At 39.4% G+C, this 27930-nt stretch overlaps 1 protein-coding gene across 2 annotated transcripts; it reads left to right on the top strand.

Annotated features, from left to right (window-relative positions):
- MORC3 (MORC family CW-type zinc finger 3) lies at positions 1-27930 on the top strand (the record flags this gene model as incomplete). Of its 2 annotated transcripts, none has more annotated exons than XM_079549564.1 (17): positions 1-39; positions 4508-4580; positions 9806-9938; positions 11040-11256; positions 11561-11703; positions 13689-13836; positions 14837-14968; positions 15264-15383; positions 15780-15877; positions 20074-20178; positions 20291-20413; positions 20516-20590; positions 21319-21355; positions 22789-22976; positions 23544-24366; positions 24760-24923; positions 27777-27930. In XM_079549564.1, 17 exons carry the CDS (start codon positions 1-3, stop codon positions 27928-27930), a joined length of 2772 nt encoding a protein of 923 aa, XP_079405690.1. The 2 variants fall into 2 exon arrangements, with proteins under 2 accessions (XP_079405690.1, XP_079405689.1); XM_079549563.1 differs by having other exon boundaries at positions 11040-11259.

The raw sequence follows: 27930 nt of genomic DNA, 5'->3' as shown, positions 1-27930 counted from the left end.
ATGGCGGCGAAAACTCAGGGCGGCATTCGCCTCAGCGCGGTGAGCGCCTCAGCGCGGGGCCCGGTAGCGGTGGAGGGGTCTCTGAGAGGCCGGGTGGCCCTTACCGAGGGAGGAGGAGGCGGAGGAGGAGGAGGAGGAGACGGAGGAGGAGGGGCGAACCGGGGTGGCTGCGCGGGGCCGCGGAGGCTGAGGGAAGCTCCCGCTGAACGCCTCTGGGAGGAGGAAGCGGGCGATTGGACGGCGGCCGCCGTTCCTTAGCCGAAGCGGGAGGCTGCAGGGGGGCTCGCTGTGCCCGGGGGCTGGGCCCTTGCGGGAAGGCAGCTCCAGTCGGGCTTGCAGCTGCTCCCGGCGGGAGGTGGCCGGGCTGTCTTTACAGCCGAGGCCGGTGGGGTGGGCGCCGCCAGACCCGCTGCTGTGCTGTGCTGTGCTGCTCGGCCTCCCGTTGTTCACTGCCGTCCTTCTCCTGCAGCCGATCTCTTCTTTATTTACTCTCAGTGCGAGCGGGGTTGCCGCTGTTCTTTCAGTTTCTCAATACGCCGTGGCTGAAACTGGCTATTTTCGAGGGACTTTCTCGTTTGTGTGGTTGTACGCCTCTAAGTAACGCTAGCATCGCAAACACGTAGCTTGGGGCCTTGCTTTGAAATCTGGAATTAAGTGGTGGGGGGAAGCTGGATCCTTACAGGAAAATAACTGTTCAGGTGTCGGAATGTAAAGCATACGTCACGTGTTGGACTGGGTCATCTTTATGGGTCCTTTCCAACTCGGGATATTCTGTGGTTTATGGTGCTTCAGTGTGCCCTCAGCACTGCTTAAATTACCTTAATTTAATTGGCGTGATTGCAGAGATTACGTGTAAGTGTCACCTGTTTGAAGTTTGGAATTGCACTTTCATTCAGCATCTAAGTTCCTGATTTTATTAGAGAAGGGCTCATCTGGCTTTTTAGATAACATAATGCTTTAAAAAAAAAAAAAATTGAAATCTCCCTTTGCATTTGAATGCGTGAGTAGTTTAATTTAGGGGAAAAGCATGACTGTTAACATCTGTTGTGGGTAGCACGACTTGGGATATGATTTAAAATCTATCTTGGGTAGAAATTGCATTGGCAAACTTACAGATCAGAAGTCTCAACTAGAATTGGTGTAGCTAACAGCAATTGGTAATTTTCTGATATATATTCAGGATGCTCTTTTTTTTTTTTGTTGGTAGTCATAACTTAAGATTTTCATTCAGTGTATTTCTAACTGCAGCTTTATTTATTTATTTAGGTAGGTTTTCAGTACAGAGATGGAATAGCTGATAACAGTTGTTGTAGCAGATAACACCTTTCTATACCTTCGGACAATGTTTCCCAGTGAAGAGCAATGCAGAACCGGCTCTTGGTCTCTTCTGTCAGCCACTGCTCTGTGGAAATAAGTTGGGCTTCAACAGAACGTGTGCATTAGTTTCAGAGGCGTGCAGGAGCCACACAGGTGGTGTAAGCAGGCCTGGCAATTCATTCTTATTCTGGTGTTTATCTCTTGCTGTTGCTCTGGTAAAATGTTTGCTCATGTGCACCATGAGCCATATTGTGAGAGTGATCCAGGTTAAAAATACGATTTAAAAAAAGGGTTGTAATTTGCATCAGATCCGTGCTGCAGTTTGTTGTTGTGGTCGTGTAAGTGTATCAGCATAACTGAAAGGGAGAAGGAAAGGAGAATGTAGCGGAAAGGGGACGAGCAGCCAGATGGAAGAAAAGCAGGAGGAGGAGAATGATAGTGGTGTTGCTCATCCAAAAGCTGCAAAATAGCTCTGATAGACAAGGCTGCTTGCTCAGTAGTTATGATTTGTGCATGAAATGATCCGTGAGGGATGGAATAGTTCAGTTTTTCTTGGAAAACTGGAATTCCCAAAGCTGCTGTTTTATTGTTAAATATTTACTGCTCGTAATTATAGGAGATGCTCTGCCTGGTACAGTGAGGTTTTTCTGTCATATGAGCTGTAGATACAGTTTGAAATTTACTTGGATTTTCAGAGGGAATTTGCTGCACTTCTCAGGATGCCAAATGGAATAGCTAACCAAAACCCACTCAGTGACAGAATATTTTTGGTCAGTGTGCAAAGCAGCTGGATCATCTCAACCACAGCCATACTGACAAAGCCAAAAGTGAGCATTCACGTGGGGATTAACACTCATACTGTATCCTTAGTACTGCATAACTCATAAAGCTAAATAGGCTTAAATATTTCCTACCGAGTACCACCTCAGTTGTGTTAGCAGCTGGATATGCTTTGAAGCAAGCTAGAGAGTGCCCTTCAACCACTCTTCTCCATCTTCTTAGTCTGATTTCCTTGTGTATCCTTGTTTCACAGCCTCCCATTAGTAAATGATGCTATCTGCTGCAACTCTTTGAAAGCAAGACACAAGGGGAAATGGTTTTAAGTTGAAGGAGGGAAGATTTAGGTTGGATGTCAGGGGGAAGTTCTTTACAGAGAGAGTGGTGAGGTGCTGGCACAGGCTGCCCAGAGAGGCTGTGGATGCCCCGTCCCTGGAGGTGCTCAAGGCCAGGTTGGATGGAGACCTGGGCAGCCTGGTCTAGTGTTAAATGGGGAGGTTGGTGGCCCTGCCTGTGGCAGAGAGGTTGGAGATTCATGATCATTGAAGTCTCTTCCAACCCTGGCCATCCTGTCATTCTGTAGCTTTTCCTGTGAACTGCCCTCCAGGCTGCTCACCTTTAGTTGAGGGAGCTTTAGAGCCAAGAACCAATTTCTTAAAGATCTCATGTTCCAACTTGTATCTTCTAGTTTTGTATAACTGTTCACATTCCTGCAGTTGGATACCACCTCTCAGCCTTTTTCACAACCTTACCATCTGAAACAGCAATCCAGGAGAGACTGGCAGAATTTTTGTTTGTTTATGAAAGATGTTTCTTTTCAGAGTTAGTCACTGGTATGCGGCTGTGACACGAGGAATGGAGAGGCATCTCGTTATCAAGGCACTGCATGAGGAGATTTTCTTGCTGTACTGATCCACACTTTGCCTCACAGAAAAGAGGACACAGCTCTGATTATGTCAGTCTCACAGATGCTGAAGTTCTTTCTTTCCTCAGCGCTGTCTGAGCAGGGCAGGTTCACAACTATAAATTCGTGCCTTTCAAAACTACCTGTGGTCCTTTTTTCAGGTCTTAAGATCTGCTGAGCTGTCATATAGACTGAAGAAATTGAAAGCTCCATTTAACAGGAGCTGTGGTGTACATGCTGTTTCCATTTAACAGGAGCTGTGGTGTACATGCTGTTTCCGGTAATTGGGCACGATGCCTTAAATCCTAAATTATTTGTAAGCATCCATTAGGAATTTTTTAAAAAGCACAGTGACTTGGGCTGATTGAATTCACCACAGTTTATAAAACAGTAATTTTAAAACACGTGGCAGTAAAGAGTATAGTGTCTGTCTATACTTGCAGTCTAAATTGGTGGAGAAATACCAGGGCTAACTTGCAATCCAAAAGTGTGTCTGGTCTCTCAATGACCTTTGAATCAAGGTGAGATTTCTTGGCAGTCGATGCTGATCTGAACAAGGGCTGCTGCAGCTTTGCTCCCACTGTGGCACCTGGTTCTGGAACTTGTTTGTAGCATTATTCTTTTCTCTGATAAATGATCTTGGGGACCCAAAGTGGTTGCTTCCTCTAATTTAGTCCTTACTAATTATGTGAAAGTGATTGTCACTGTAGCAGTTGTATAAAATTGGTTGTGTGGATACATGCATGCTATTCTAAAATATTTTCCTTATTTTATATATGGTATGGATTTTGTTTTCTCATGCACCTGTACTTCACGAGAGCTATTTCCAGCGTTGGATATTCCTAGATGCTTTTTATGCCATCAGTGTAACTGCACCAATGAGGCATAAGCATATATTGCACTGCTCAAGAGCTTATAAAAGTATAATTACAGATATTCTCTGCAAATACAGCTATACCATGGTCAACAATTAAACTTCCCCAAACGTTGCATTGACAAATCCATAAGTTATGTGATTCCTAGTTCTGTTTTTCCTGTTCTTTTGATCTAAGTGAATGTATACAAACCTAGGCTTTCATAAATGACTTGAGAATACTTTTATCACTGACATCTATAAAATGTGTCACATAAATACATATTTTACTGTGCACGTTGCCATCTAGTCCTAGTAGTGCCTACATTCTTGTGGTTACATCTGATAGTAAATGAGGCTGAAACATACGAGCCTGAATTGCCAGCATTTACAGCTACCATTTGAAAGAATCTGACAGGTCCCAGTAACAGGCAGTTTTGATCAATATGGGCAAAGGGAGCAGTGACATTAGACACTAAGTCACTGGGTGTATTAGGTGGGTTTTTTTTCCAGATTAATACTCATGGTTTAAAATGTACATTTTTAATATTTGAGAGCTTATGTTAAGTTTGTTACTTTTGGATGGAAGCATGGATGGGTTTTTGTAACTTCACCCTGGATCACAAATTGATGCTGTTGTTTCTGTTTTATTTCAGCTTTGCCCAAAGTTCCTGCATACCAACTCTACCAGTCACACCTGGCCCTTCAGTGCAGTTGCTGAGCTTATAGGTATGTGGATCACTAATACTTATGAAACTTTATCTCCAGCTGTGATTTTTTTGTTCCATCAAGTAAGATCTTATTCTGTTCCTGCTTGATGTGGTTAACCAGGTTTGAATTTTGTTAGGACGAATACATACAGGCACACATTAATGTGAGAGAGCACACTCATGTAGGAAATTGTTATGCATTCTTATTAATCTCTATTTCTAACTGAGTGACAGAGGGTCCAACCGTGAAAGCATACTGACCAGCTTGCACACTGTCAGCCTTTGTTATTCCCCTTATTCCTCCACCCTTGTTATCCTACGCTTTTTTCCACCCTTTGGACCTTTCCGTTTTCTTCACTTCAGTGCTTCTTCCAAAACATCTTGCAGTAATTTCTTGACATTGACACAATGCCCCTCAAACATCCTTATTTTGTTTTGGGTTATGGTCAAGTAGTTCCTTTTAACAGTCCATTCATCAGCGTCCCAGGAGTTCTGTTATTGCTTTTATCATCTGCTGTTTGTTAGGGATTGAGTATAGGTTTGACTTATTAGAGCCTGTTTGTCATTTTTGTCTTTTATTTTGAGTAACTGGTAAGTAAATACTCTTGTTTCCTTAGTTGGGGAATGGTTAGTGTACTTTCTCTGTTTCCTTACAGTAAAGGTGGGGTATGAAAAGATCTGTTAACCTAGCAGTTGTCTGCTGCCAAAGGGAGCTGCTCTTGTGGCCACACATTCCTTTGCTTCCTCTGCCCTGGTTTCATCGTTTGTTAATTCAGAAGAGAAGTAACCTAAGAAAATAAGAACTTTTCTGTTAGATAAGGCCAGAATTGCCAGAAAGACGGAAATCATTACCGTATGACTATGGGGAGGACTAGATGTTTTGGTGATGAGTCATGGCTGAAAAGCTAAGTCACTTCAGCTGTCTTATCTTGTCATGCCATACCTGGCTGGAATTAATAAACATATGCAGTGTAAGGCATGGAAGCGTGCCTTCTTCCTTCCTTTGGCCTCTGTTTCGTCATGTGCTTTGCTTTAAGAAAGGTCTGCAGAACCACAGAATCGTTCAGGTTGGAAAAGACCTCTGAGATCATCAAGTCCAACCCATCCCCATTGTGCCCATTCACCATGTCCTCAAAAGCTCAGCTCCATGCTCCTCACCGGGCCCAGCAAACCCTTTTGTTCAAAGGGTGTTTTTGGCAGTGCTTTTCTTTCCTTTTCTTCCATTAGTTGGCGTGTTCATTAGAAAAATATCAGAAACTTCTCAGGCAGCTTGTGCTTCTAATTCATTTTCCAAATGTATAGTGAGCCAAGAGTAAATTAAGGTGAATTTAATTGACCTTTACAATGGCATTAGGCAGATTGGCTTAAAGTCTATTAGAGTATAATGTAACCTGGTGAGATTTTAGGGAAGGTTATTGGAAAAACCTGTTGACTCGGGTTGCTTTTCCTCTTCCTTCCCCCCTTAGCTTTTTTTTGTGCAGAGAAAAGAAGCATGGTTTATGACTGGGAAGGCACCATAGAATCACAGAATCATTCACAGAATCGCAGAATGGCCAGGGTTGGAAGGGACCTCAAGGATCATGAATCTTCAACTCCCCTGCCATATGCAGGGCCAAATCATTCAGGTTGGAAATGACCTCTCAGATCCCTAAGTCCAACCCTAATAAGCCACACCCACTGTGCCCACTGCCCACGTCCCTCAGGGCCACATCCCTGCAGCTCTGATGACCTCACTACTCCCTGGGCAGCTGTGCCCTTCCTTTGGAGAAGAAATTGTTCCTATTAATATCTAACCTGATGAACAGATGGGGAAGAATTGGAAGAGCTAAGGGAGGAAAAGAGCAGGATGGGCACATCCTATCTCCAACCACCTCCTGGCTGGAAGCTCTCCACATGGGGGTACGATGCATCTCTGTGTGCCATAAGGAAAGCTGGGGAGCCTTGGGCAGCCAGGCAGAGGGTGAGAAACACCAACCCCCCTGTTGTTCTCAGCACGTTGCTCAAGCAGAATGAGTCCCTCAGTCGTTGTCTCCGGGGAGGGGACATGCACACACCATGTGCCAACACATCTGCAGCTCTCTGATGTGTTAGCATGCATCCAAAGGCACAGCAGCGACATGACTAGTGAGTCATTTTGGTTTTGTGAACTGTCTTTCACATGCTGTGTGCACGGCTACATTGTATGCCAAATGTCAAGCAGTATTTATTGGGCTGTGTTATGGAGGCCTGAGTTTTCTTCTGTCCACTCGTTAAGATGTTAATGGTCTATATGCTAAAGTTTGCTTTTTAAACTCTGGTCCCTAGCGTCAGTGTTTGGTAATTATGTTGCTGATTTCTGCTAGACCTCAGTCAGTTTAAATGTAAGTGAGCTATTGATGCTGTTTCCAGGGGAGAAGTTAAATGGGACATCTAGAGAGAGTTGGTGAGCTAGCAAATCAGGAAGCTTGCACAAAGTATGGACTGACTTAAAATATTTTCGGTCTAATTGTACTTGAAATGTTTTATTGATGCTGAATTATTTTTATGAACTTTTTTCACTGTGGGTGCAATGTGCAGTGTATGCTCACAGACAGCAAGCTGTGAGCTATGATTGCTTTCTATGGCTGCTGTGTTGGCCTGAGCTGTGTATTTCTGCCTCTCAGTTAAACCTGTGAAACAAATAGTGAGGCAGGGACACAAGTTCTTTCACAGCTCTTTCAAATCCTGCAAATAGGGAGTTTAAGGTAAAGCTATATAAATATATATAATATATATATATAATACATATATATATTTTTATATAATATTTATTATATTTATTATATATATTATATATTATATTTTTATTATTTTTATTATATATAAATTATATTAATTTTAATAAATAATTAATAAATAAGTAATATTTATTTTAATATTTATTTAATTAATTAATTATTAATTAATTAATATTTATTTATTTAAAATAAATAATTTAATTAATTATTAATTAATAATAATTTAAAAATTAATAATTATTTATAAATAAATAAATAATTTAATTAATTAATAAATATTTATTTTAATTTTATTAAAATTTTAATAAATAAAAATAAATAATTAATAAATAATATTATTTATTAAAATATATTATATATAATATTATTATATATATTATATATATTTATTATATATTATATTTATTATATATATATAATTTATATAATATATATAAATAAAAATAAATTTTATACTTCAGTGGGAGTTGTGCCTCCTTAGATCTGAACAACTTGCAGTAGCAAGATGTATGTTTGTGGCTGTCAGTATTGAAGTGGAACAGCAATAATTTTTTTCACTTAGACCTCCAGTACTTGGGCTTCAGGCTTTTGCTTTTTTATTTAATGTCTGATTTCTCATTTAGAATGTCCACAGTATGTAAGATATTTTTGTAGCTATGTATATGTGCCATCATCTGGAGTGTGGACAGTAACCTCACCACCAGCCAGTCAGACGAGGTGTTTCGGTGGCTGGAAGTGAATTTTGCAACAGCTGCCTGGGATGCAGAAAGCAAAAGTAGAAACTTGTCTGGTTTTTGTTTCCTGTTCTCTGTTTCAGCTACTCATCTCAACCAAAGTTTTTGGCTGTATGTTGCTGTCATTCGTAGCAGCTGGAAAATTTTTCTTGTTTTCAGGCAAGGTTTGCCGGCTTTTGATGGAACTTCTTCATGGTGATGTTTTGATCTACTGAGATAGTAAGCTGAAGAATACAAGATGTAAAGGGTCCATAACACCACTTAGTTTTGCTCACTCAAAAGGAATTCAAATAGCATCTAAGCGATGTTTAACTTTTGCTAACTCAGAAGGAATTGCTTAGTTTAACTTTTGCTAACCCAAACACATTCCCAAAAGGAAGCCTTCTCAAGTCAGCAGAAAGGGGCCAACGGGAGAACAATGGAAAGGGGAACAAACAGGATAACAAATTGCAGAGGCACGCAAGGTGGGAGAAGAGCTCAAAACTGGGGCAAAGGTCGGAAGGACGTGGCGAGGAAGACTACTGACTTCATCCAGGGATGACCACCAGGTGGGGAGGAAGACGTCAAGCCTTCATCCAGCGACCACCAGAGGAAGCTACTGCACACGCATTAGGGGAGGGACAGTATGTAAATGAATTCCCAGAAAAGTAATGAATATGTCAGTAGGTCTTGGGAAATACTGCTGAATATGTATGGACTTGGCTTATAAATGTATCGAGATCCCACTCTCTGGTGTGCAAGCTAGGAGGAGTGATCCACCTTGTACCCGGCGTGTGGCGCAGCACCGAAATAAAAATGTATCTGCTCTTGTAACCTTCTGTGGTTTAGAGAGTTTGATTCTGCAAATCACTACTGTTTATAAGTATAGTTATAAAGAGGATACTATTGTAGGAGGCTTCATTTTCAGCACAACGTTTCCTTTATTAAAAACTTCTAATAAAACAAAGGTTTTTATTTCAGTGAAACTTTCCATGACTTTCCTGAGGAGTCTGAGTGAGCACATAATTCCTGCAACTTCCTGAAGGGAGGTCGTGATGAGGAAGGGTTTGGCCTCTTCTCCCAGGCAGCAAACAGGACCCTAGGCAATGGCCACAAGTTGTGCCAGAGGAGGTTTAGGTTAGACATAAGGAAGAACTTTTTCTCTCAGAGTGGTCAGGCGCTGGAATGGCTGCCCAGGGAGGTGGTGGAGTTGCCATCCCTAGCAGTGTTCAAGAGGCGTCTGGATGAGGAGCTGCGAGGTATGGTTTAGTGCTAGTGGTAGCAGTGGTAATGGGAGGGTGGTTGGATTAGATGGTTTTGTAGCTCCTTTCCAACCTTGTTATTCTATGATTCTGTGATCACATACCTGACTGCAGAGATGAAAAGCCGCTGCAATTGTAGAGCTCCTTTAGTTCACTGTACCTCTGCAGGGTCGTTGGATTACCACAAGTGCAAAATTGAGAGCCCACAATGCCATATTGCACCAACATTTTTTGATGAAGCACAGCACCGTAATAAAGTTAGAGACAGCAATTCCATATAGTTAAAGCATTGCAAGACTAATGTTTGGCAGATAGATTGTGTGTGTGTGTGTATGACTACCAGATAAGGCTGTGTTATGTGTCACATAAGCGTTTAAATAACTTTGAGAGTTGCTTTTTGGCATGTTCACTGGAATTAAGCACTTTCAGTGCAAGCGTGTTTTAAGTGTTTACTTTTCTATGATTCCTTTTTTTCTTAGTATCCTGTTCTTGTTTACTTTTCTCCCACTTCAGATAACGCTTATGATCCAGATGTGAGTGCTAAACAGATATGGATAGACAAAACAGTGATAAACAACAATATATGCTTGACGTTCACTGATAATGGAAATGGTATGAACTCAGAGAAGCTGCACAAAATGCTAAGGTGGATAACCTCTTTTGTGTATTTTTTTTCTTGTCACAATTCCAATTTCTGTTTTTGTTACTGTTAAGCTTAACTCTTTTCTCTCACATGTAATCTACTATGCTCATTTTTCTGTTTAGCGCTTTTGAGGGTGATTACCCAAGTGAGGCTCTAGAACAGAGATGCTAGTACAGCTTTCATATAGCTTTGGCTGTTTGTTTTATCTCCTAGTTTCCTTTTATCCTTTCCATCAGCATTCCCATTTACTTTTCTGTGCAGGGCATGTGCAGTGTAAACTCTGTAGTGCCTTTCAGTGGAAGGAGAATGTTTTCCACATTTGAGCATGCTTTAGACTAAGTTAGCAAATGAGAGACAAGGGAAGTTCAGTTCAGTCCAATTCTTTGAAGTGTTGAAAATGTACTATGGAAATGTTAAGGGGAATTAAATTGATGCTGTTATAATTTTTACCTTCTAATATCCTATAGTATTTGAAGTGTTCTTTCTGCAGTTAGCAAACAGATTGCTGTTCAAGTTCTCTTCTATTATGAAAGATATTCGTCTGATTCCAGATAAGTCTCTGGATATAAATTTGAGGAACCTTGAATTCAAATGACTGTTTTTCTGCAATATACCATAATTAATAGCTTATTTGTCAAATTCCATGCTCCATATACAGTTACACATTTGTCTTCAAGTGTAATGTGTAGTTCACCTGTAGAATATGTGTGGATTGTGTATATTTAAGCAAACGGGGGGAGTGACTAACGAGGAAAATAACCTAAGGGACTTTTTCCAGTATTCATTGCAAAGCCAGTGGATAAATATTAGAAACATATGGGAATGTACCTTTGTATGATTACAGGCAGATGGTGTCTTTTAGATAATTAAAAGATGAATCTTTCTCCAAATTCTTGTGTCGTGATTTTAGGAATATTATACAGGTGTTCTCACAGTTTGTGTTGCTGTGCACTGTTTAATTGCATGGTAGTCCCTGATCTCTAGAACAAGAGATGGACTCAATGTGGTTAAGTCAAATGTGATGCACCTTGCATGCATCTTCTGGGTTTTCAGTTGTCTGGGGGGCTTTTTACACTCTTCTAATATCTGTTTTTTTCATATCAGCTTCGGCTTCAGTGAGAAATCTGTGATGAATGGCCGTGTTCCAGTGGGACTGTATGGAAACGGGTTTAAATCAGGATCCATGCGCCTGGGGAAAGATGCAATAGTCTTCACCAAGAATGGAGAAACCATGAGTGTTGGTCTCTTATCTCAGACTTACCTTGAAGTCACAAAAGCAGAACATGTCATGGTTCCTATAGTGACATTCAACAACCAACATATCCTTTTGACAATTTCCTAACAAAAAGTTGTGTGTGTGTGTCAAATGTGGTTGGTAACATCATTAAAGGAAATCTCCTTGTCATGTTTTAGAGATGCATTCTAAGATGGGCAGAAGATTATTTAAGCTATAATGTGTTTAAGAACTTTTACATTTTTTTTGGAGCTCTGTATTTGAGATGTGGAATGAGAGCCTCTGAGTGGTGCAGGATCCTATTGCAGAAGTTTACTAATCTTCTGAATTATTATTATTATTTTTTAAGTAACATTTAAGGTTACTTTCCTTAACGTTTTGCTTACGACAGATAAGTGATCCAGCAGAATCCAAAAACAGTTTGAAGGCCATCTTAACACATTCTTTATTTTCTACTGAGGAGAAATTAGTGGCTGAACTAGATGCTATAATGGGGAAAAAAGGAACAAGAATCATAATTTGGAATCTCAGAAGGTAAGATGAGGCCCAGTTGCTCATATCTTTCATTTGCATTATCTCTTCAGCGTCTGCAAGTACACAAGGATTTTTTTGCAGGGTAACTCTAGAAGACTGGATGGAAAGTTAGCTGCAGTTGGTGAAATTAGACTCAAATTATTTGGCCAAAGGAGAGCATAAAGGATTCTGTATTTCATTTTGATAAAATCTTTTACTATTCTAGAAGAAAAATTGAAATAGAGTATTTATAAATCTGGTATCTCAAACCAATTGGGAAAGACTTGAACCTTTCTAAACTTCTTAACTGTTTATCATAGTAAAAACAGAAGTCCAAGTAAATAGATGCAGTTCATTACATTTATCTACATATATATATATGTGGGATTATTCACAGAAGAATGGATTTTCAGACTTTGGTAGCTTGGAGTTGCTGTTTTCTTTCTTTAAACATCTGCTGTAGCAGTGGCAGCTGGATGTTATCATTTCTCATCTCCTTTCCCTTTCCTCCTCTTATGTGGTTGCTGCTCCCTTACTTAGAGGGAGCCCATATGATGATCCATTGGAATAATTTAGCTTGCTTTTAACAGTGATGGAGCTAGTAGTTTGGGAGTATGTTACCTCGTTTTATGCTCCTGAGTGCTTTGTTTACTGCAGTTTTGAAAACCTGAAATAGCAAGGTATCCGTAAGAAGCAATTTCAAGTGGTTTTATGGGCCAGTAAATTTGGCAGGAAAATAGTTTATTCTTGCCTGTCAGAAAAAAAAAAAAAAAGGATGGAGAGAAAACTCATTCTGGGATACAATGGATTAAATGTTACAGAACAAAACAAAACCTCAGTCAATCAAAGCTGATGAAAGGCTTTCTTCTTTTCCTATTTCATTAATTTCTTCTATATTTTAGGAACTTGCATCACTTTTAGCTTAGTAGATTTTTATGCAAGAAAGCTGGAGGTAACAAAATCTATGTCTAAATGTTGTGCAAAACTACTGCTAGTGCAATTAAATAAAAGAAACCCTCTGGTGAGCAGTAAGAAATTGTGATGAAAAATTACTGAGTTAGGGAGTTGTTGTTTGTCATTCTCACAGCAGTAGGAATCTTAGGCAATTTGCATTGTTGAGGAATGTTGCATTTAGAAGGAATGCATGCATCTTGGCCCATCTGTGTTCTCAGTAACACTGAATGCTTTTATTAGTGAAGTGCAATTAGAATAAAGTTAGAGTTTATGCAAGTTTCCTTTGCTAACATTTCTCTTATATTCCTTGGGTTTCTAAAAGAAGCTATTGAATGTTTTTGAGCAAGGAATGTTTTTTCTAGCAAGTCTGCAAGGAAAGCCATTATGATGCAGAGGAATTGTGTTTCTTTTGTGTCTTTGCTCTTGTATCTCTGTGATATCCTCTGGGTCCGTCGTGCATTTTTAAAACCTGAAACACTCTGGGGGAAAAAACAAGTGTTGGGAGGGCAGACATGTCTCTCTGCACATGGTACAAGATGGGTCATCTCCACAAATCATGCAACCCCAGGTTTCACATCTTCTTCTATTTATAGTTGAAAATTTTTAATATACACCTATCTAATAAGCCACACCAACCTAGTACGTATTCACAAGATGATAGTAGTACAAGGCTACGCAAACGTAATTGAGTCTTCTGCACTTCTGTGGGAGCCTTCAGTGGTTGTCTGGGGAGGTGTCTCCCTGCTCACTTTGTCCATGTTTGGGCCCAGGTTTTCCAAGGACACCTAGTTTTCATCTAGCTCTACTGACTGACTGCTCTTTTGGATTTGCGCTCCTATTTCAAGGACGTTGCTCTTATTATAGAAGTTGTGTGGTCTGAAAGCATATTTATCATCGATAAGCAGTCCATTTGGAAGGTAGAAGCGGAACTATAAACACATGAGCAAACACATTAATTAGGCAGAAGTGATAGGTATTTAGTTATGAGATATCAGGTTCACCTCAATCTTTTTTTTCCCTCTCATAATTAGGTTTCTTTTCTTATTTCTTAGAGATAAAAATGATAAAACAGAATTTGACTTTGACAAAGATAAATATGACATCAGGATTCCAGAAGACTTAGATGAAACAGGGAAAAGAGGATATAAAAAACAAGAGAGACTGGACCAGATAGTTCCAGAAAGTGACTACTCGCTAAGAGTATGTATACTTTTTTCTTTTTTTTTTTCATATATTTACTTGTTCTGTGGAAGCAAGGTGATGTATACTTTTGTTTTAATGCAATATGCCATACTGTAGAGGTGTTGATTGAAAAAAAGACAAAGTCAGAATTTAAACGTTAGGGCAATGAGCCAACAGTATTTGGAAAACATAGAATGTGTTTGTGGACTTCTGTAAACATCTGCTTTTTTGTTTTTGTGTTGTTTTTCTTTCAGAAGAAAATTTCTGTTTTTTTACATAGTCCTGCAGATATGGTGTAGCTAGTTTTCAGCTGGCAGTGTCCTCTTTAGGTTCCAAAAGAGATCAAGGAACTATAAAGCAGCTGTTTCAAGACCTACATATAGTAAAGCCCTAGCCCTGAGTGCAGGCCTATTGCAGCCGTTACACTACTGAGCCATAGTCTCTGAATATGTTTCTTATAAGAAAGTGCACCTGGAATTACTGGGTGTTCTGAGTGCTTCTGAATAGTGTTGTAAGTATTGTTCCAGCTCAAATACAACGTTCAATTAGTCTAAGGCTCACTGAAGTCATAAATCTGTAAGTCATTTGGAATAAAGTTAACAGCTGCTTTTTTTTTTTTTTTTTTTTTAAGGCTGTGATATAATTTTTGAGTTCTAAATAGGGAATAAGAATATAGGCTTGTATATCTGAACACGATTAAAAGCTCTTATAATAGTAAAACTGTATCTTCAGACACCTGCCTTGTTTACAAAAGTTATCTTTCAGTTGCTTTTAATGTGATTTGTGTTATTATGTGCATCTGAGTTTCCTGTATTTTGTGGAGTCAGGTTGGAGGAGCTAAAAAATTTCTTCGTAACATCTCAATTAAAATCTGGATTTGTCTTTCCAAGCGTGATAAATGTTTTACAGTACCCATTTCTTGAGGTTATTTAGGTGTGTGGGGTTTTTTTTTAGGTGGTGGCAGCGAGGATCTCATTGCTGTTGTTTTGAATAATGGGAATTATTGTATATTTTGTAGGCTTACTGCAGTATTTTGTATCTGAAGCCAAGAATGCAGATCATTCTGCGAGGACAAAAAGTGAAAACACAGCTGGTTTCCAAGAGCCTTGCTTTCATTGAACGTGATATATATAGGCCAAAATTTTTGAATGTATCCTTTGTTAATGTGATAATTGCATGCTAAATTTAATGATGAGTTTTTGTACGTAAGCTGTGTAGATTCTGCTGGGAATGTTGCAGCTGTCTTTATGGCTGTTCTTTAATTATTTTGTAAATCTTTTCTGTGAAGATGTACCAAAGGAACTATCTCAATACTTAAATGATGGAGAGGGAAAAAAAAAAAAAAAAAAGAAAATACCGGGACCCAGTTTAGAATGAGCCCTCAAAGTATATATATATTTTATCACATGACATTAACCAGACTTTTCCTTAATATCCAATAAAAGGCTAAAACAGTAAGAATTACGTTTGGATTTAACTGTAGAAACAAAGATCACTATGGAATAATGATGTATCATAAAAACAGACTCATCAAAGCTTATGAAAGAGTTGGCTGTCAGTTAAAGGTAGGAATTTAAGCTGAAAAACAATGTTGTTAGAAATCACTGTCACTCAAATGCTTTTTAAAAAAGAATACGGGTGAAAACTAGTGTGCTTTTGTAAATACGCCTTTTTCATTTGGCATAGCAGTTTATAATTGCACTGAGTTGCACACAGTTCTTTAATTTTTGAAACTAAGCTTAATGTGTGAGACACAGAATTTGGTGTGCCTTTCAGAACAGAAAGACAGATGGATTGTAGGGCTGGTGGATTTGTGTCCAGAGTTCTATTGGAGACTATTCATAAAGCAGGAGGTTATTTTGAACTGGTGGATATATAAATTATAATTACTTCTGTCAAGATGTTAGAGTTTTAGTGTAGGATTTGTTTTGTTTTCCCTGATGGATCATAATTTTTTACAGGCAAACAACATGGGTGTTGGTGTAGTTGGAATTATCGAGTGCAACTTCCTAAAACCGACTCACAACAAACAAGATTTTGACTACACAAATGAATACAGGTAAATGTGTATTCTTATAGACTTCTTGTCTCATAGTGGTGTTCTCTGGGAGATACTTACCATAAAAGATTTTGTCCCTTTTAAGTAGTAAGGATACTTGTGTTCCATCATTAAACTGCATGACTGTTTTAAACAGTAGGGGTAGGATGTGAGCATATATGCTGATCATAGCGTGTTCATTGCCATCAGTGAAATCAAGGGTACAGTGCTCACCATTATTAAGCAAATGCCCTAAAAGCAGTTGGTTGCAACTCTGCCCTTCACTTATTGTGGGATGAGCCCAGAATAACTAGCTTAGATTTGGATATTTTGTAGCAGATGGCTAAAGCTGTGAGATATGAATCCCACATGATTGATGATTCATAGAGATTCATCACAATTTCCTAGGGGTTGTTTGTTTTTGTCTTTGTTTTTTGATGTTTTTCATTTATTGTTTGTAGTTTCTTTCTTAAAAGTAGACTTTAATGTCCTTAAGTCTACCTGACAGAGCATTTAGAAAATACAGGACACCCTGAAGGCAGCTGTGAATTAGAATGAAGCTGCAATGAAGCTACATCCCATCAATCAATACCCAGTGTGTTACTTGTTATAGCTGCACTGTAAACCTCATTGTGAATCTAATCTGATTTGGAAAAAAAAAAATTGTTCTCAAGCCAGATGAATTGTCTGGTCTGTTTACAGTGTTCTTCTGTGAATTGATTGCACTGCCATTATGGAAGGAAAGGTTAGGGAGGGTGAGTTACCTCAGCAGAAAAGATGTCCAGGGAAAATCTCCAAGATGCAAACATTGGGAATTACTCCACTGTGTTTTCTTTTCTTTCAAGATGATGAGGCTATTTTCTGTCTTCGGTGCTGCTTGGTGCTAAGGAATGTTAGGAGCAGCTGCCTCCCCCAGCATTTGTGTCCCGGATGCCCCCTGGCCCAGAGTTTCTGGGGCCCAGAGTCTCTGTCTTCCCTGCCGCTTTCCCATCTGCAGGCTTAACTAGCAGTGAAGTTGAGCACGTGTCTCAGAGATGCAGACACACAGAACACTGATGTGGCTGGCATGTTCCCTTCAGCAGCACCTGTGTATGGGATGTGCATAAAGTATAGATGTAGACAGTCACGTACCCTTCTTTTTCCTCAACGGATAGAGATTGAAGGTCACTAGTGAAAGTACGCACTTTGTATCTGTAAGCATATTGAGTACCATCACAGCCCCTCTGATCACTTGACACCCCTGGCCCAATTTTAGGGTCTTCTAATCCAGTCCAAAGGTCCACTGTGTGCTGGCTGGTCCACCTTATTGCTCAGTACAAATCAAGGCAACGTGCACACTTAAAGAAGCATAGAATCATTAAGGTTGGCAAAGACCTCAAAGATCCCCCAGTCCAATCACCAGCTCACCCCCACCATGCCCACGTCCCTCAGTGCCACATCCACACGGCTCCTGAACACCTCCAGGGACGGTGACTGCACCACCTCCCTGGGCAGCCTGTGCCACTGCCTCATCACTCTTACTGAGAAGAAATTTATCTTAATACCCAACCTGAACCTCCCTCTAGCACAACTCTTTAATTCCCTCTCATCCTATTGCTAGCTGCCTAGAAATGTCTGACCCCCACCTCGCCACAGCCTCCTTTCAGGTGAGAGCAGTGAGGTCTCCTCTGAGCCTCTTCTTCTCCAGACTGAACAATCCCAGCTCCCTCAGCTGCTCCTTATAAGACTTGTGCTTCAGACCCCTCACAGCTTGTTGCCCTTCTCTGGGTGCTCTCCTGGGCCTCACCTGGAGCAAGGGGCCCAAAATTTAACACAGCACTTGAGGTGTGGCCTCACCAGTACTGAGTACAGAGGAATGCCTCCTTAGTCTTGCTGTGAGGACTATTTCTTCTGAGTTTGCTATTTCTGATATAAAATACTGTCCCCACAAGGCACACTTGCAGGTGCTTCTGGACAAATGAGCACAGACAGACCTAGTCTGTCTCTAGTAGCTGGCACCTGTTTCCACTCATACGCACACGTCTTACCAGTAGCTGGCACTTAGTCTTTGCAATGCTTATACATGTGATAGAGTGAGATTATGGAGAGAGTTAAAATTCAATAAGCAGATAGGGTAGGCTGCAGGGATCAAGCACAGTGATTGGTTGGTCAAGTATACTGCCCTGCCATGTTTTATATGCAACTTGCACTTTTTTATACTCTTTTCTATCTAACACTCCCCTGGCACTGTTTCTGTCTGATCCTTCTTGCCCTGCATGTTAGCATGGTTCCACTGACCTCTCTCCAACATCTTGGGCCTTCAGAATTGCATCTTCATCGGTTTCTTGATAACACCCAGTTTTGTTTCTGATCATTGTCTTTGTTAATACTAGTTAATCAGGTTTTATGACTCTGTGTTTGTCTCCTTCCTTTTCCTTATCCTCCCAACTGAAAAAATAAACATTCTCACACTCTGCGTATGCTTACCATTTAGCGTGACTGATCAGGACTGTTCTTGGCACTGTCTCCCTTATCATGTGTCAGTCAGGTTTGTCTCTGTACTTGTCTATGACCAGTCTCCTTTGATTGGATGTGCTTAAAAGAGCACATCTCCTCCTCTATATCCTCAGACTTAGTTTCACTGTGGATTTAGAAATTTTGAGATGTAGACTCACAAACATAAGTGGTAGTAGACTTTGGCAGGAGATGTCATCACCTTTTTCAGGCTGTGCATTTTGCCCTTCAGTCAGTTATTGGTGTTCCCCTGAGAAGGACAGCTGAAAAATTCACAAAGCCTTTCCTTAATTGCCTGATTGTATGCAGCTCTGCATATACAAGTAACCCAGAAACAGTATCAGAGTACTGTAATAAACTAAACTGTTTATTGTAGTAGTTGAGGAGTTGTGGCAGGAAAACTCCGGTCATTCCTGCCATTGAAACCACAGCTTTCAGTGGAGGAGGAGCATGATTGGTAGCTGGCAATGTAACTGCTGCAACCACTACAGTTCATTCTGCCTGTATTTTTAAATAGCTTGCTGTATTCTTCTTTGCAGTGGTGATGCCAGCTTCAAGCAGTTCCTGTGGCTGCAACTATTGAACTAGCAAAGCTGTTAATGAGAACGCAAGTTAAAATAGACCAGGGAATCATTCTCATGTTTGTTGTTTCAGTACAAATGTTCCTTGAACCATTTCTTCTGTGGTAGCACTAAAAGTTCCTTTGGCAATGGATGTGCCATAGCATAGGCACTGCTATTAATCAGGTTTTACACTGATTCTACACTGGGTTTCTGCAAGTTGGCACAGTGAGCACTGATTGTGGGTTTTTTTTGTTGTTGTTTGGCACTTGTAGCATATATTGTGAAGGTTTTTTGATTGTTTCTTTGCTTTACAAAAGATTGCTTCTACAGATTTTTAAAATGTAGATTTCCATCCCGAAACGGAAACATAGCACTGGTGCTGTGATGTTGTGATCAGCATGAGCTGACTTGCCACTCTCCCTTCACCAGAAGAGACGTGATTCAATCCATGTGTTGCTGTTCATTTCTGCCCCTTTGCTAATTCCTTCTTCCGGCACCAAAATTCGTGACTTGAATTCAGAGGTGTTCCAGACGGAAACTTTCTGGGATGGACTAGGTTCCTTATTCTTCTTCCACATCACTCTTTCCTGTGTGCCAGCTCTAATACAGTTGCAAAATGGTTGGGTTCCTGATCAGAAAACTAATCCAGCTAAAAATTAATATGGGAAAAAAAACCACCCTGCTTCTTTCAGCACCATGTAGACTGTGTACTACACTGAAGTGAACATGTATTTGCAATGTCAGTTAAGTATTGCTTTATTCCAGCCTAGAATGATTGTGAGCCTGCAGTTAACAGATATACGTAGCCCAGTGCTGGACTGACAGAGGAGAGGCAGTTTTGTACTTTTTTATGATTGAAATTAAGTTAATGGACTGGTTTCAGGTTTTGCGTTGTACTTCACTGTGCTTCTGAATCAAGCTTTTTATTTCAGTTTAAAAACTGTCTGCATCCCAAGCCAAATTTCTTGTAATTTCATATCCTACAATCATTTGTTCCCACAATTGCAAACTTCTGGGGTTTACAAAAAGTGAGAAGCTTACTATTGTGAAAATGTAAGTATTAGGGTGGTTCATACACTTACTATTTCACTGTTTTTTATAAACACTCTTTCTGTGCTAAGATTTTGCTGTTTCAGGTATTGTCTGAAATTTTGTTTTCAGGCTTACAATAGCAGCGCTAGGAGAAAAGCTTAATGACTACTGGAATGAAATGAAAGCAAAGAAAAATGAGGAGTATCCATTAGCTTTACCAGTTGAGGAGATACAGTGAGTATCACTTTCAAATAGAAGAACATTGCATACTGTTATTACAGCTTTATTCTTGATCACGCAAATGAATTGTTCATGTGAAAGTTCTGATATGTTTTTTCCATTACAGAAAGCAGCCTGATCAGACATGGGTGCAGTGTGATGCATGTCTGAAATGGCGGAAGCTACCAGATGGAATAGAGCATTTGCCAGAGAAGTGGTACTGCTCACTGAACCCTGACCCACAGTTCCGGTAAAATTATATTGAGCCCAATATCTAAGCACTGCTTTTACTTTTGAGTTTATTGCTTAATGTAAGCACATATGTTAAGCTCTTTATTTTTCCTTAACTCAGGGATTGTCATGTGCCAGAAGAACCAGAAGATGATGACTTAATACATCCCACATATGAGAAAACTTATAAGAAAAAGTGAGTACTGGAGACTTTCAAGCTCCTAGAAAAGGAGCATAAAAGCTGAACACACTTTTCTCTCACCTGTGGTATAACTGCAGCCCTTCTAAGAATTCATCCTTTCAGAAAATAGTACCCTAAGGTCAAAACCTAATCACAGCAGTGAATAGATAAATAGTGTTTTTCTTTTCTCTGTTATTAGCATGTTGACATGATATTGAAGGTAAAGAGGCCTCTATCATTTAGTAACAAGGAGAATAAAGCAAAAAGTTGGTGTTCAGGTACAGTATATTAGAGAAACAAGTCATTATGGTTGTTAAGAGCCCTTGCCTGGGTGACTACTATTTTCAAGCAGCTGAAAACCTCAGTAATATTTGTTTAAAGAATTTGAGGGTTCTTAGCTAAGATGCGTGGGGGAAAAAAATGACTTGAGCAATCTTAATGAATTGTTGGTTTACATTCTGAAAAGGGCCTTCACTGTTTTTCAAACTTTTTTTTTTCTTTTAATCTGAGAGGGATGTTTGAAGTTTAAATTCAGCTTAGATTTAGCTCAACTAGTAGCTTCTAAGGTCATGCAGAAAATTTTCATTCAGTGAAGTAGAATGTTGAAATTCACTGTGTATAGCTCAAAATAAGGTGTTTAGTTTCAGATTTAAGTGAGGTTGCTTTGGTTTCACCATTAATTAACATTTTGAATCTAAGCTCTTCTTCTTTTTTTTTTTTTCTTCCCCCTTGCTCCTGTGCAGAGACAGGGAAAAATTGAAGAAGCGCCTAGAGTATCAGGTAACTCTCCTTGAACTTGATAGCAAACCAACCTTGGTAGCCATTATTCTTTCTGGCACCACTTCTATGCAGTTTGATCCAGTGTGCTAGGCTTTGAGTTAGTTTGCTTTAAATAGTGGCCAGCTGATTAGGTCAGCAACCTTTTTGATAGCTGTATAGCCTGTGCTTACTCTTGGTAAACCAGAAATCCCCTGTCTCTTCTGTCCAATGATAGAAGTCAGTGGTGCATTTTATATGTTGTACTGAAGAAAGAGTTTGAAGAGGATGAAGCTGCTTCACAAAACAGTACTAGAAAATAACGTCAGTTGCTGCTACTTGTTTTTATAGCGCAGTATCAAATTGTTGGAAGTGGATTTTCTTGTAGAGGGATATGTGATAAGGATATAAAAGTAAAGATGCCCTTAAAAAAGGGAGTGGGGGAGGGGTAGAATTTGTAATAGCTGTGTTTTTGAGAGTTTGTTTTGCTAGGAGACACTCAAATTCAAATGGAGATGCAAATAAAAAATGGCTTAGTGACAGGAGTATACAGATTGGAACTCAGAATCAGGTCTCTGAAGTGAGACGTAGCTTTCAAAGAAACTGTGAACTTCAGACCAATCAATTTTTGAATAAAAGATTTTCCACGTGCTGTTCTAACCTATCTACTTGATTGTATTCATTTTCCTGCAATTAGGTTAATCCAAGTAAAAAAGTTATTTCTAAAAGTCCAAAATGAACAAAATACTTAAATATTTTACGAACAGAACTTATTACTGGCAGCTGTAAGAGAGATTACTGTCGCATATTTTGTGTGTGATGGTCAGACCTCAGACGTGGGTACAGAACTGGCTGGAAAAAAGTACTCCCCAGGATTCTACACGGTACCTGTAATAGGTATTTCTTGGGAAACGCTTTAAGATCAGACAATAAATCTCTGCATGGGAAGGAGTTTGCAGCTGTAGTCTTCTGAGAAATCCACCAGTAGTCTGTAATCCAGACTTAAAAAGCAAATTGAACAAAAGAAAACAAAACAAAAAAAAAACAAAACAAAACAAAAAAACCAAGAAACCTTGCTACTCTCAACTGTGCTATGATTATTATTTTTTTTAATACACGACTTGAAACCAGCATGGGAAAGACATGAAGGAAACAGTTAACATCAGTAGAGTTTAGCTGTGTTTTCTGTTCTGTCTTGTTTGTTTTCTGTGAATGCGATCATTAAGCTGATAACTTTTTGTTTGTTTGTTTTTAACAAGGGTTATAGTCCGCTTTCCTTACTGCAAAATATTGAGTTGGGGCTCAAGGAGATTGCTCTGTGGAGAATCCTTGCAGAATACAGAAGAAATGTCTATCATAATTTCAAGTGTTTTCAGATAGTTAGTGGGACTACTTGAAACTTATTCTGAAGACTCTACTAACGTCTATTGCTTTTCATTCTTAACGTTATCTTATAGATCAGTAACGAAATGCTTTTAAAAACACCCGTTTCCTCAAGTAAAGACTTTAGAACGTTCACACCTGTGAGTGGAAGGGAAGCTGTTCCAAGAGCACTTTTACCAGAAACATCAAATGCTTCTGTCAAAAGACCTCTGCTTGTTTCAAATAGATCAGTATCTTCACCTCATTCTGATTCTGATAACAGGTTAGTGAGCCTGTACAAAATAGATTTATTTATAAAATTAATAATTTTTAAATGAAAGAATGTTGTCAGGTATAATCCCATCTTTGGGTCACAGCTGCCAAAGTTCATGTGTCACTTTCTGGTAATAGAGGAAGAACCATGTTAATTAATGATGCCTAGAAACCTCATGAAGAACAAAAGAGAGAGCAACAATAAGAAAATACTGTATGTCAAGGAAAATTGCTTAGTGACTTGCCTTAATGTAGGAAAATACTGTATTGTGTTAACCTCATTCTACAGGATGTTTTCCTTAACCTCTCTTACAGGTCTTCCCCACTTCAAAAATGTTGTGTCTGTCTCAAAATAGTATATGAAAGTAATAATCTAGTGTGTGGATTTCAGCCATTGTTTTTACAGAAAAGGTATTTACTGTGACTAATAATCTTAAGATGCTCTTCAGGGAGACATCCCTTTCTAGTTATTGAGTAGCAATTTTGAATTGCATGTTTAGACACATTTAAACATTGTTTGAAACAAATGACTTTGCTTTGAGCAATACAGTAATCAGATTAATGCGTTCTTCTTCAGTCTGAAACGGAAGATACTCATCAGTGTGACACCTTTAACTATAAAGACACCTCGTTTAAATAACAGGCCATTCAAAAGCCGTGATGATGATGATGATGTCATTATTTTAGAGGAGAGCAGCACTCCAAAGCCTTCAGCAGATTCTGATGTCCCAGTGGTAAAAACTGAATGTATAAATGTTGACAAGGAGGAGCAGAAAAAAAACAGTGACGTAAGAGAACCCTGCAGTGCAAGTACTTCAGAATCAAGAAGTGAACAGCTGACCTCTGCAACGCAGACGGAGGTCCCAAATTTGGTTGTTAAAAAGGAAGAGGTGGAAGATGACATCGATATTCCAGTTCCCAACGTGGAAACGGAAACTAACCGGCACAATGTAAATAATCTTCCTGAGACATCTGCAGATCTTGGAAACGAACTGAGAAATCAGCTGCAATTAGCAAACAAAGAGAAGGAGATGTACCAAAGCAAATGTGAAGCATTAACTAAGCAAGTAGAAACACTGGAACAGAGGATACTAGAAATGAACAATAAATATGTGAAAAAAGAAATGTGCCATCAGTCAACTGAGACAATTTCTTCATTTGCAGAAGAAAACGTTCATGAAAGAAGTTTGGCGGAAAAAACCCTTCTCTATGAACAGGCCTTAGAAGAAATAGCAAAACTAAAAGAGCAATGCAGTACTCTGCAGAACTTAAAAACTGAATGCAGCAGGTGTGCTGACGGTGAAAGTAAGAGTGAGGTAGATGAAATTGCTGTGCAGCTGGATGATGTTTTCAGGCAACTGGACAAATGCACCATTGAGAGAGACGAATACAAAAGTCAGGTATGTTAGTTAAAACAGAGGCATATTTCAAACAAAGAATTTAACTTTCCACTTTCTTAGATGAATTCCAGTTCACAATGTATTGTATGGTTAAATTCAGTCCATTCATTAATCAAACCACTTAGGAGGGTGGGGAATACATATAATCTAGCCTAGAATCTTTTGTTTTCTTGGATTCCATTGACAGCAGTAAGCAAACTTCAGAGAGTCTGACTGCAGGCTGAGAGTGCAGTGTGTTCAACTGACTACTTTGAAACAGTCTGTAGGTTTCAGTATCATAAAATGTCACCAGATATTAAAATGTCACCAAAAAGCTGATTAAAAGCAGTCCACGAATGTTTATTTTAAACAAACACAACACATTGATGTATAAAATTATTTATTTATTTGCAGGTGGAACTACTGGAAGCGGAGAAAAATAAAATTGCCTGTCAGTGCGAAGAACTTAAATCAGAAATTGCAGAGTTGAAAGCTTCAATCCCACAAGCAGTAGCGCGTGCAAATGATTCTACAGCCAGTAATGTAGAAGACACTGTTAATTTTTCTGATGGAGAAAGGTATCAATTTTCTTCTTCCTAGACTCCTTCAAGTAAGATTTTGGTTGGCTGATTGTACCTAAAAAAACCTTGACAAAGATCATGTCTGACAATCATATAATAAAAAGTGGTTCTTGGAATTATTTTTGCTGCCTCTTGTGACTTCAAAGTTGATAACACTTATACTTCACCTTTTCATCCACTGATTTTATTTTAGTTTTGACTTATTGCTGCTTAAACAAGTACTTGACCACTGCTCAATAGAATGTCATACTGACACTTTAAATGCTGAAAATGTTAGAAGAGTTTCTAGGTTCTAGCTTGTAAAACAGGCGGAAGAAGAAAGGAGAGGCAGGAAAGAGGGAGGGGTGATCATTAGCTTATGCTGTGCAGATGATCTTTGCTTTTACATGCTATTTTTATTTCTTGACTCAGTAGTACCATACCGCAAAGAGTTTGTTTTCAGTTTTGGAACTGATTTGACCTTTCATGTAAGAACTTGCTGCAGACCGATCCTCTGGAACTGTGCCAGCGTCCAGGGTGTATCTTTGAACTAAACAGAAGTTTACGCCTCTAAGGAGGGATCTTGCTGCTCTCTGTTAATAAAAAATAGTAAACACATAAAAGAAGTACGCGTACAAGATGGAAGCAAGCAAGCACGGCTCACACAAGTCCATAGAATCAGATGAAATGTGTCAGAGAGAGCTGGCCAGATGGTGGAGAGTTGCTTTGTGATGATATCCAAAAGTCTGCGTCAGGTCCCTGATAACTGGTTTAAATAAAAAATAATAATTAAAAAAAAAAAAGTTGTCATGCCCATATTTAGGGCAGGCAAAAATGAGGATCTGAATTACAGACTGGCCAGTACAAGCTCGGTTCCTGGGAAGACCCTGAAGCAAATCTGCCTGGAAGCTGCGTGCAAGCTCATGATAGTCAAGGTGATTAGAAACGATCAGCGTAGATTTATTGAGGGCAAAGATTGCCTTTCCAACTTGGTAACCTTTCCATTGAGATGACCAGCTCTGTGGATAATGGGAGATTGGGCCTTCATTTTAGGAAAGCTTTCAAAATAGACTGCCATAATATCATAATCAAATTTTGTGAGATATGATTTAGATCAGTGGAGTAGCTGGTGGGTTGTAAAACTGCTTAGCAGACTGCCAATCTGCTAAGCCTGGGCATCAATATGAAGGCTAATAATTGTTAATGCCTTCATTAATGGCCTATGTGACAGAGTGCAGTTAAATTGGTGAACTCACAGTGGAGCTGAGGTGGAGGGAATCACTGATACCCTGGATGGTAGCAGTAATATAGTGGGACCTTGAGAAGTAGGAAAAAATGACCAAGAGAAATGTTGTGGAAGCTCAGTAGAGGCAGCAGTGATGTTCTACACTTTTGCTAGGAATCATCTCTGCAGCTGGACAAGCCGAAGTCCTGCGCTGTGGTGGGGGTGGATTAGAAGATGAATGCAAATCAACAGTGCCTCTTGTGGCAGGAGTGCCCAGTGTTCTGCCAGCAGTTGTATGGCAGAGGTTCTTTCCCTGTGCTGGGCAAATGCAGAGTACTGTGTCTGCTTTGGGGTTCCCCACTATATGAAAGACATTAGCATATATGAGCAAATCCACTGAAGGCTGCTCGGATGGTTAGGGGGCTGGGGCATCTTGTAAGATGCTGAGGGAAGGAGCCGCAACAAGAGAAGGCTGCCTTGAGATCTGATATCCTAATGCTTTCTGCAGCTGAATGAAGGTGTAAAAAAGGTGAAGCCTGACTCCTCACTAGCACAATGGTGGCATGAGAGGCAATAGAAACAAGCTGCAAGAAGGGAAATTCTGATGAGACAGAGGAAGAAAATAGTGTTCATAGTGAGGGCCCAGGAAAAAGGGTCCGGGGAAGGTGGTGGGATCTCCATCTGTGGAGATTTTGAAAACACAAGAAGGTTGTAAGCAACCTTATCTGAAATAACCATTTTTTGAATGTTAGGGGTTGGGGGGAAGGGAATGGATGACCTCTGGAGACCCCTTTCAAGCTAAATTTGTTTGGGTTTTGTTTGTTTTTGTTCTGGGATTCAGACTCCCCTGCATCTGCTAGCATTTTACTTTCTGTTTACTGCATCTGACTACTTGTACATAGAAGAATTAGAAATTGCATGCATTACTTGTGGTGTACTTACAGGTCCTTTGGGATGTAATGACTCTATGAAGAATGGCTACTGGAGATAATAAAGAAAATAATGGTAAAGGAAATGCTCAAGAGAAGGGATGAATGATTTAGAAGCAGTTTGACCAGGAAGAGGATAGGGCAGTGGAATCGTGAAAGAAAGCAAAAAGAGGAGAAATAGTATTTTCCCATTATTAAAATTGCTACTTTGTCTTTATGTTTTCAAACCTTTGGACAAACTACTTTTTCATACCTTCTCTTTTTTTCTTTCCTCTTTGTTTTCTCTTCCTTTGCTCCCATATATGGTGGTAGTTGGCAATTCTAGATGTATTAAATATTTTTAAATACTGGTTTGAGAAATAAAAAAATATTGTAGGATAAAGAGTTATGCCAATGTTTATTTGCTAACTTCAGTAGGAGTATTCAAAAATACCTTTAATCCATTCTGGGAAAGGCAGAAATCTTAGTATTTGTTTGAAATGAAGGAAATACACACCTTCAAAGTTAAAACTCAAGACAGTAAGCTTTGAAAAAATGATAGATCTTGAAATTATCTTGTTGCAGTTTCAATTGCATAAGCTCTCTGTTGGTTTATGGAAGTCGCATACCAACCCTTTCTATTATTGAATGTTACTTGAAACTTTGTTAATTAACATTCTGTGTATTTGGATGTGAAACTTCATCCACATCTAAACATCTCCAATTATTTCTTCACAGCCTGAAACTGCGCTCCCTTCGAGTGAATGTTGGACAGCTTTTGGCTACAATCATGCCCGATCTAGACTTGCAACAAGTAAATTACGACATTGACGTAGTGGACGAAATTTTAGGACAAGTTGTAGAACAAATGCATGAAATCAGCAGCACTTAA

This window comes from Tetrao urogallus (assembly GCF_951394365.1).
Source record: "Tetrao urogallus genome assembly, chromosome: 1".
Lineage (NCBI taxonomy): Eukaryota > Metazoa > Chordata > Aves > Galliformes > Phasianidae > Tetrao > Tetrao urogallus.
This window is presented reverse-complemented; position numbering and strand designations above follow the sequence as displayed.